Source organism: Leptinotarsa decemlineata, unplaced genomic scaffold (genome assembly GCF_025532065.1).
Source record: "Leptinotarsa decemlineata unplaced genomic scaffold, Ldec_3_MD MMD2_tig00000035_RagTag_RagTag, whole genome shotgun sequence".
NCBI classification, from domain to species: domain Eukaryota; kingdom Metazoa; phylum Arthropoda; class Insecta; order Coleoptera; family Chrysomelidae; genus Leptinotarsa; species Leptinotarsa decemlineata.
This window is the reverse complement of record NW_027412540.1, coordinates 2493669-2504614: the sequence shown is the minus strand read 5'-3', so window position 1 is coordinate 2504614 and position 10946 is coordinate 2493669. Positions and strand designations below refer to the sequence as shown.

At 34.4% G+C, this 10946-nt stretch overlaps 2 protein-coding genes across 2 annotated transcripts in view; both read left to right on the top strand.

Moving 5' to 3' along the window:
* Positions 1-10946, top strand: part of LOC141480961 (uncharacterized) — a 160996-nt gene that overhangs the window by 76535 nt on the left and 73515 nt on the right. The window lies entirely within an intron of this gene.
* The window catches only part of LOC141480959 (uncharacterized), a 202422-nt gene that overhangs the window by 189677 nt on the left and 1799 nt on the right, over positions 1-10946 (top strand). The window contains exons 2-8 of the mRNA XM_074171722.1: positions 24-9938; positions 9987-10157; positions 10207-10368; positions 10422-10505; positions 10561-10644; positions 10698-10781; positions 10835-10930. Of these exons, the coding sequence (XP_074027823.1) occupies positions 9709-9938; positions 9987-10157; positions 10207-10368; positions 10422-10505; positions 10561-10644; positions 10698-10781; positions 10835-10930 (911 nt within the window). The 5' untranslated portion in view covers positions 24-9708. The remainder of the gene's footprint in view (positions 1-23; positions 9939-9986; positions 10158-10206; positions 10369-10421; positions 10506-10560; positions 10645-10697; positions 10782-10834; positions 10931-10946) is intronic.

Sequence of the window (10946 nt, the reverse complement as noted above, 5' to 3'; positions counted from 1 at the left end):
CGTTACCACGCCTTTTCTTCCAGATCTTTATCAGCTCTATGTCGGGCTTCAAGAGACTTGTCTTGTGAATATGCCAAGTCGTGTTGTTTACAAGCCGAGTCTAGTGGATTAATACCAGGATCTCCTCGTGCAAGACGTTCTTGTAGTTTCGTACCAGGACCGCAATACTGATAACCAGGTAAGTGTAATTCGAATGGCAGCTTATTGATTAGCGTATTGACGACACCTTCTCCTTGATAAGTCAACATTAGGAATGATATATGACATCAATGTGCACGCTACATATTGAAGTGAAACTCCCAAACACCAATCAGAACATGGAAGTCGTTCCACAAGACAATACGTTACCCATAGACAACTTGGACTATTTGAATGATGGTGTCAAGTATCGAAAGAAACATGGCAAGTTGTTGCCCAATTCGTTTCGCGCCATCATATGTGGTCCATCAGGGTGTGGAAAAACCAACACAGCATTATCGATATTATTTCATCCGAATGGAGCCAAATTCGAAAATGTCTACGTGTACTCAAAGTCGCTTTATCAACCCAAGTATCAGCTGCTTAGAGAGATATTGGAAAAAGTCAAAGGAGTTGGTTATTTCCCATTTCAAGACAACGAAGAAATTCAGAGTCCAGAGGCGGCCAAACGAAATTCCATATTCATATTCGATGATGTAGCCTGCGATGGTCAGCAGAAAATTCGTGAATATTATTCCATGGGTCGACATAAGGACATTGATGCCATCTATTTGTGTCAGACGTATTCCAAGATACCCAAACAACTAATACGTGACAATTGCAATATGATTGTATTGTTCAAGCAAGACGAAATGAATTTGAAACATGTATTCGATGAACACGTCTCTCCCGACATGTCTTTCGATGGATTCAAGAAAATGTGTGCCGAATGTTGGCGTGACAAGTATGGAACTTTTATCATTGTCAAGGAATGCGATTTGAATAAGGGGCGATATCGAAAAGTTTTCGACAAGTACATAAGTGTGTATGAATAGAGATGAAAACGTTATTCGTCAATATGAAACCACTCAGTAAAGAAGTCGATGTTGTGCGCAAGAACAAAATCAATGAAATTTCAAAAAGTATAAGAAAAAAGTATCTAGCTCTGAAATTGGGAAAGTCTGAAGAGGATGAATCTTTACAAAAGTTTTTTCAACCTATATCGAAGCCGCTGAAGGATATTGCTGAAATCTCCAAAAAATCGGTGGGCCATTTGAGACATGTCAAAAAGGAGGAGAAAGAGGAAATAAAGACGGAACCATCATTCGATCAATCTCGAGCATTTGAAAAAACTCATGAAACACTGGGCTAAAGACGACTCAATCGATAAAATATACGGACCAGTTTATGACGAGTCCTCTTCGAAATGGATTCTCGGTAGAAACTACATTGACTTTGATAAACGTGGTAATATTACAACTGAAGGATTCGCATTCAAAGGAACTCCAGGGCTATATAATTTGATCTTTCTCGATGAACCTGAAGACTTCAATAAGGAGGATCAAGCCTCTTATAAACGTTTGTTGGACGTAACACAAGCCCACCTGAATGCCAGAGGATTCATGAAGGGAACTCAAAAATGGAAATGGTCCGGCATAATAAGACCTATGTTTCGAACTCAAACACTTGGTAAAGGTTACGATAGCAATGATGTTGTTGGTTCCAGCATTCTACAAACGAATGTCATTGATACTCATCGTTGGATATATAATGACAAGCCCTTCGAGTATGTGTATTGGGATGATCCGAACGAGTTATGCGATAGATTAAAGCTGCTTATAGCTTCGAAAGATGCTGGAAATACGTCACATGACAATGAAATTACAGCTATATTCAATGAACTCAGAGAAGCCAACATTATTCAATAATAAATCATCTAAAAATGACATGTATTTTATTCCTAAAAATATAATGTGATGAATAATGCAAAAATGACATGAAAATCGCACCAAAAAATGTCAAAAATTCGATACGAAAAAAAGGTTCATTTTATCAACTTTATCGTATCGAAGAAAACACATTTTTGATCACACATTTTTCGCAAAAACTCATATGATTTGCATTGTAATACGCTATCGAAAAGAATGCAAAAACAACATGGAAATCGCACCAAAAAAATGTCAAAAATTTGATACGAAAAAAGCATTCATTTTGTCACCTTTATCGTATCGAAAAAATGACAAAAATTCAATGCGTGGAAACAAGCATTTTTGAACACTTTGATCACGTTGAAAAACACATATTACTAGAATCATATCGATGTGGGTCACATTTCCATCATGACTATCGACAAGTTCGGGCGTAGCTCCAATAGGAAGCGAAAGCATTCTACAACGTCAGCTGTAGGCAGTAGTGGAGGTTTGCTACATACGCCCGATGGCAACATCGATTTTGATAATTTGAAATTGTGTAATGTGAAGAGACCTACGAACGCATCTGATGCAGTCAACAAAGAGTACATGGATGAAGTTGAGAAAAAAATTGATGTGACTATACGGAATCAAAGTGGTCAATATCAAAAACAAATGGTTCAAGTGAATGAAAATCTGACAAAAATGCGAGAGCAAGTCGATCAATGCCAACTACAAATAACGCGAGTTAATGATAAAGTAGCAAACATGAGTAATGACATTAAAAAACAGGAGAATGTGAACAAACGATTCGATAGTAAATTTCAATTACTTAATACCAATTTTGTTCAAATGGTACAAACAAATATGGTACGCAATAACGAGGCGGTGGTGCGTTACCAAAAATTCAATCAACAATATGTTAGTGATATTGAAAGTATTCGAGCAGATTTGCTGAAGAAAATAACAGAAATCACCGATTTGGTTCATTCGCACAAGAAAACTTTGGAAATCAAACAAAACGACATGATGGAACACTTTCAAGGTGATATTTCCAAACAAATTTCCAAAATAAATTCGGATATAGCGAAAGTACAATCTGATATCAAGGAAATCAACACGATAAAAAATGTAGTTTTTGCATCAACATAATAAAATAACAAGTTTGATAATCTCGACCATCAGTCGCGTCACATGGCTTCCAAAGACAAGATTCAACTTGTCCGTGAACTGCATAAACCAATTAGAAGGAAATTTCCTCGACGTCGTACCATTATCAAAGGCCTGGATGATCTGTGGCAGATGGACTTGGCTGAGATGAGATCCTACGCTCATCAAAATCGAAATTTCAAACTCATTCTCGTCGTCATCGATTGTTTTTCGAAATTCGTGTGGACACGACCGTTGAAATCGAAAACGGGGGAAGAAATCACCAAAACATTTTCGGATATTTTGGAACATACGAAGCGATGCCCAAAAAATTTACAAACCGATCAAGGGACCGAGTTTTACAACAATAAGTTTCAAACTTTAATGAAAAAACATGGAATAAATCACTACAATACATACAGCATCATGAAGGCTTCAATGGCTGAACGTGTCATAAGAACGTTAAAAGAAAGACTTTTCAAATATTTCAGTTTGAATGGCACCTACAAATGGTTGAATGTCTTGCCTGCAATAACGAAATCCTACAATGATACGCGACACTCAAAGACGGGCATAGAACCATCGAAAATCAACAAAGCCAACGAAAAACAAATTCTCAAATCAATATACGCCCACCTGAAAATAGCTGGACCGAGAAAATTCAAGGTCGGCGATGTCGTGCGAATCAGTAAGGCAAACATGTTTTCGAGAAAGGTTACACACCCAATTGGACTACGGAATTATTCAAAATTATCAAAGTCAACATTACCAACCCCGCCACCTTTATGCTAGAAGATATGCAGGGTGCACCTATCAAGGGTGCTTTCTATGGGGAAGAATTGCAAAAAACTGCAAATACCGATATATATCTCGTGGAAAAAGTGTTGAGAAAAAGAGGTAAAAGAATGTATGTTAAATGGTTGGGTTTGGATAACAAAAACAACAGTTGGATCGAAAATGTTGATTTTGTATAGAATCTTATGAAAAACAAGCACCCTGACATAGCATTGGAGGGGCCTTTTGTGTAGAAATGATATTCAACAAACACAATATCTGAATGCGACCACGTGATCTGAAGGTATAAGAGCACATGCAAATACAAAAGGATAATCAGTTTGAAAAATGTCTCTCGATAGTGGTTATGGTAGTGGTGAAGTCGAAGTAATGTGTGATAGTGGTGATGAAGATTACAACGAAACTCTAAGCGCAATAGACAGAGCATTGGGGCAGTACGAGATGGCTGCTCGAAACGAACACCAATTACTATTGATGACATTCCCCATGTCATCTTATGAAATTCGATGTGGTCTAAGTCCATCCAGAGACTTTAGTCCATGCATCATATTGAAGCAACAATTCTCCATTCATTCCATCAATTTAACAACTTATGAATGGGCGACCCTCATTGACATTCTGCAACAAGTAAAGGAAAATTTCTTTGATTCACAAATCGATGTAAATGAATATGATCCAATCACAACACGTTGCGGGGACTACATATACGTCACACAATACATCGAAAGTGATACCAAACAAGTTTCCATTTCCAAGGATACAACAAACATGGAGCTGTTTCAACAAGATGTAAACGATGTCCTGAACACTCATATGGGAGTGCTGTCTGATCGTATCGCTTTGCTGGATGCCATAAACTTTTGTGATTATTATCGGGGTGTTTTCCATATTATTCAATCATGGTTACATGAAAATAAAACTAATTTGACTTTGGAAGAAATTATAGAAGGTTTTTGTCAGGCCTCATCTATAGATAGTCTGTATGCTAATGCTTTACGTGAATATTCATTTTATTATAAACAAAAGCTACTGTATGATTTATGTAACAGATGAGAAAATTCAATGTTTACCTTTTTTATAGCTTAACAATCCTGGTGGTTCGCTGCCATCCTCAATTGTAAGCATACAATCGCATACTTTATAAATAAAACACATACAAAATATAATTGTTTCTTCTTTTATTCAAAATTCTCATTTCAAAAATACAACAAAAAAATCACTTTTTTATTTCTTTTTTACATCAGTATACATCAAGTAATTGTAATTGTTTTCAAGTGATATTTGAGTCTTCTAGGATACTATAGTGCCCCCAAGGTAATGTATCATTTGAGTCTCTCAATAGAAACCGTTTGTCATCGAATGGACTCAAAGCAATTTTGTTTTGTTCAATTGAATATAAATTATGAGACTTTGACTGAATAATCCTCTGAGTTGATGTCTTTTGAATTCGTTCTAATAAACAATTCAAATAGTCCTGGAAAGTTATTTTTTGTTTCACTACATTATATTTGATACCCTTTGCCTTTTTACTACATTTTCCCCCTTCAACCAAAAAAGAATACATTTTCGATCTAAGACCAATAAATTCGGTCATTATATGTCCATTATTTTCATTTTTCATTAACCCCACTACCTTTTTGTTTCTTTGAGGAATATTATATATATTATCTGTTGGATAATCACTCGTATCAAATTTATGCCAATCTTCTTTGATAGTGGCATATACATCATCACAAACGAGTTCATAAAATAGACTATCTGAATCAGTATAAAGCAATTTACAATTGTCAATACCGAATTTAGGTAACATGTATTGATAATGGAAATCATACACCACAGTTTTTGATAGGTCCAAAATAGCCATTCCAATATATAATGGTTTATCAAAAATTATCTCAGTTTTTCTCATTTCAATTGCTCTCAAGTCTTTCTCTATAACAGTTCTATCAACAAATTTTGGACTTGCAATCAAATTTTTTGCTCCGTACCTCCCCTCCCATTTTCTAACTAATTTAATAATTCTGTGGTTCCTTTTGTTTTCCATTGTTTTGCCAAAACAAGCATTATTCATTAGTTTATAAAGGTTTTTCTCAAAATTATTTTTTGAGGTAGCTCTTAGTTTGGTGTTGAAGTCAATGTATGACTTCAACCAAGCAGCTTGTTTGAATTTTAGAACACGATGTATTCTATTGAGAATCATTCCATTTGCTAGATACTGCTTTAAATTCCTATAATGTAAAACATACTTTTCTTTTGCAAAAAGAGTTGTCATCAATTTGGGTATTTTTGAATTTGGAGGTTTACGATGTTCTGGAGCTAACGGTAAATCTTTGTGTAAATCATGTAAATGTTCGGGATATGACAAGTCTACTTCTAAAATATAACCCTCAGATGATTCATCTGATATTTTGGTTACATCAAATTTTTCAAAATTTTCCATCCATTGAAATCCTTTATAGGGGAGATACTGACACATTGCATGACCATACAGATTATTCACATCATGGTACATAATGTATTTGGACTGTTGTGAAGAATCATAGTCAAGCATATATTTATTATTAGCCTTAGAATAACAATTAGATGTCTGAGATACACCCCCTCGAATACCCTTTTCCAAAAATAATAAAACGTCAACATCTTGTATGGTTTCCAATTTGCATTTTGTGTATTTCATCATGCAGCTCCAAGTATAGCCAGGTAATGTATAAAAATGAGCAGGATCCAATTTATAAGTCATGTGACATTTATCACGAAAATTTTCGAAAACAACACTCAATAACATTATGTCAGTTTTCATGTAAAGGTCGCTGTATTCCCCCAAATTTTTTATTTTGAATGAACTCCAAACGTGTTGTGCATGTTCATAGTCTTCCTCACTTATATGTACATCATTTAATTTACTGTAAAACTGCTCGATACTTGGTAGCTGCTTCTCATCCAACTTTTCTACATTGGTTATGTAATCATAGGGAAATACTCCTTTTCGAGTCAATAATTTGAGTGCATCGGTGTGTAAATACTGAAATTCGTTTTCCAAAATATGGAACTCGTCTTCAGCTAGAGTGGAAACGAGCGCATCCAAAGAGGCTCCTAAGAAACGAAATGAATCAATGAATCTGAATTTGATGTCTGTATTTTCATCATACTTGGTGACTGAAATATATTTTTCTTTATTCATTGGCAATAGACTCAGTCGTCCATTCTTTGCCAAAGCTCTGATTATTAAATGACAATCATACCCGGAAAAATTATGAAACACCACCGGAACCACAAAAGTTTTTTTGTACAGTAAGTTGCACTGCGCATGCGCAAAACCCCGAAAATCCCCATTGAAATGATTATGATCTCTTGTGATCTTATTATTGTCTCTAAACGGTTTTTCACAAATATGACAATTTTCGGTAGCATCATTCAAATTAATGTTTTCATTCATGGGTATAATATTTTCGATTTTTGATTGAATGAGTAAAGCTTCATCCTCCATTTGTTTTGAGAACCACTCCATACAATCAGGTCCTCGATAACCTTTGAAATGAGATAGAGAGTCATCATAGGAACATTTTACATAATAACCTGCGCTACAAGCAACATGTTTTTGATAACGAGATGAATTCAAGTCTTTTTTCTCTTGGAATGGCAAAAGTAATGATTCAAAATCAGCGTATATAACAAATGGAATTTTTTCCTTAAAAACATAATCTTTGAACTGTATGAATTTTTGTTTCAAAAAAGAAATTTTACATTCATTCTTCATTTCAACACATTCAACACGGTGTGCATTCACTTTTTCTTGGCTAGTGAAATGATTCAAACAACGATCGCAAAAAAAAAGCTTGTGATCATTTTTTGATACTTGAGATGACAATAATCTAGAGAGATTCTTTATCCAACAGTAATGATATGTAATTTCAGTTTCATCCTCATCAGTTTCCAAAGACCTATATTTTTTTGGTTTCACATGATACTCATTTTGAATCAGTAGTAAATTGACATGCCTATCCATTTTATCATTAGTCAAACGAGCTGGTACTACATTAAATTTTGATTTATTTTTTTTCTTTTCCAAAGTGTACACATTAATAGAGATATTGTTGAGCTTTTCAAATCTTGTTATTTTGTTCAACTTCATAGGCATCTCAATATCCTTCAAATTCAAAACTTGTGAGAAATGTGGGTATGAAGAAGTCCTATTTGTATTATCTCCAGAATGAATTGGATACAAAGCACTGACAATCGACCATGCGAAACAAGCATTGTCATTATTTTTAATATTGATACACGCCATTTTTTTGGCAATTTGATGTGGAAGTTCAATGAAAGATGAACCATTTCCTATTTCAAATTTATTGATATTAATTTCCAAATTGACTATACCCCTTAAAGCCCAACCACTTTCTCGTTCCTGAAATTCGGATAATTTATTGAAAATTATATCTTTGATATATTGTTGAAACCAATTTTTCAATTCAGTCCCATGGTCAATAACAACATTTTTTGAATGAAAATATTTGAATTCGCTCATGGATTGATTAATATTATTTTTGATATATTCCCCACAAAAAACAGAATTTACTTTAACAGGTCCTTTTTTTTTTCAAAATACGAGTAATTCTATTTTTGAAAAGAAAATATGCATCTTCAAAAAATTGTTCAACATCTATGTGTTTCAAATTTATAATAACTCCAGTTCGTATGCGTCTTGCAAAAGAGGATTGAATATCCTCCCATTTTACCCTTTCACACTTTTCACAAAAGTGCCGTGAGTCACATCTGAATTCAAAATAGCTCTATTGATCAATCTAATATGTTTATTGGCTAATTTAATCCAATGTTCACGTTCTGAAATTGTGGAGGATTTTGAAATTTCAGAAAAAGCCTTTTGAAAAATGCTAATTATACCATCACTAACCACACCCATATCCTCAGCCATGGTCACAAATATCACTTGAACTTAACAATTACTAACCTTTATAATTCAATTATTTCAAATAAAATTTTTTGGGCACTATGTCCTCGAAAAACCAGTCCGTATTTCTCAGGTACGAATTTGGATAAATTTTTCTTCATCACTGGTGTGCATCTTTGTGGAAGAAAAACACTTTTCTCCTCCAAATCTATGAGGGTGGTTTCCCCATACTTGCTGTTGACAATTTTCATATCATGTATGATTTGTGGTTCGTCCTTTGGTAACGATAATTTCACAGTTTCTTTCAAGAGTACAGCCATTAATTTCAGAAATATCCATCTGTAAAATGAAACTATTTGAACACAAGTCCTTAAATCATGAAAAATCTACTTACATTTTTGTTTCACGATGTTGTTGTTGGTGAAAATGTGTTGAAAATTTTTTGGTAACTCGTTTGTCTTAGTATTTAGGAAACACAGTGTGACAACATGCTACGCTGATGATAAACTCTGTGAAAGTGATTCGACTAGGTGAATTTCTCGTATTTATGATATGAATGAAGGCGTGAAAACCACTCCCCACATGTCACAGGAAGAAACATCCTCTGTGAAAAAACATCAACTGATATCTCAAACCACATTGTTTATTGATTCTTATCACTTTTCCAATTGCGAAAAAACCTCAATTGGTATATCACAAGAAGTAACTTCCTCTGGGAAAAAAACATCAACTGAAATCTCAAACCGAATTTCCATTAACTTTTTCTTATCACAGGAAACAACTTCCTGTTTTGAACGCTACAAAATTCCTACATTCAGTTTCACACCCATTTTGATAAACCTTATCAAAAACCTAATTCCTTGTTGACAAAACCGGTATGATCGAAAAATAAATTTTATTGTTCGGTCATTACCACAAAATCCTATTTTATTCATCAACCATGAAATTCTCCTTCTCCCATCCACGCTTCTATCTGCTATTTAAAACATGTTCTTTTACGTTTACAAACAATTGTCAGTTTTTCACTTCAAGTCGAGTGTTTCGAGTGTTTCAAGTGTTTTGAGTAATTGTGCTTTTTTCAATCACAATATGGTTGATGAAAATACAGAGTACCACGAAGAGGGGGACTACAACATCAGAGGATTTTGGGATTACATTTCCCTAAAAACTAATCGGTACACACCTCCAGCAGATTTGTGGACGTACTTGGAAGAAAAGTATGTATAATGAATTTTTTTTATTGTGTTTATAATTTGAATTTTCAGTAATATCATACTGGATGATATACCAGATGGTGTGGAAATTCCAGATGATTTATTGAGACAAAAGCAAACAAGGGACATGAGAAAAAATGATGAAAAATTTTGGAATTATATCTGTTACAAAATCAGACGGTTTACCCCTCCAAAGAATTTGATAAAATATTTATTGGATAAGTATGTATATTCAAGAGAGTGTGCAGTATTTATATTTTGATTTTTTTAGTGATTTAGACTTTTCTGACATGTCAAAGGATATTTGGATACCTATGGAGGTATTGAATTCTACTAAACCGTTCCATTCCTCCTTAACCAAAGAAAGGAACAAATTGAATCTCAATTTGAACTTTGGTGGGCTGCAGCCACAGCCTTCAACATCCAATGAAAAGTGAGTTGTTTTTTCACATGTTTTCCAAAATTTTCATTTTCAAAATATTTCAGTTGTTCAGTGATGTTGACAGAACCACCTGTCAGCCCTCTACGACTTGAGATGATACCTTCACAACCTTCAACATCCAATGAAAAGTGAGTTGTTTTTTCACATGTTTTCCTAAAAATTTTCATTTTCAAATTATTTCAGATGTTCAGTGATGTTGACAGAACCACCTTTCAGCCCTCTACGACTTGAGATGATACCTTCACAACCTTCAACATCCAATGAAAAGTGAGTTGTTTTTCACATGTTTTCAAAAAATTTTCATTTTCAAATCATTTCAGTTGTTCAGTGATGTTGACAGAACCACCTGTCAGCCCTCTACGACTTGAGATGATACCTTCACAACCTTCAACATCCAATGGAACGTGAGTTTTTTTTCACATGTTTTCAAAAAATTTTCATTTTCAAATCATTTCAGTTGTTCAGTGATGTTAACAGAACCACCTTCCAGCTCTCTACGACTGGAGATGATACCTCCACAGCGTCCAATCGTAAACGATCCAACTGATTTGTTGTAAGTTTCCAAAACT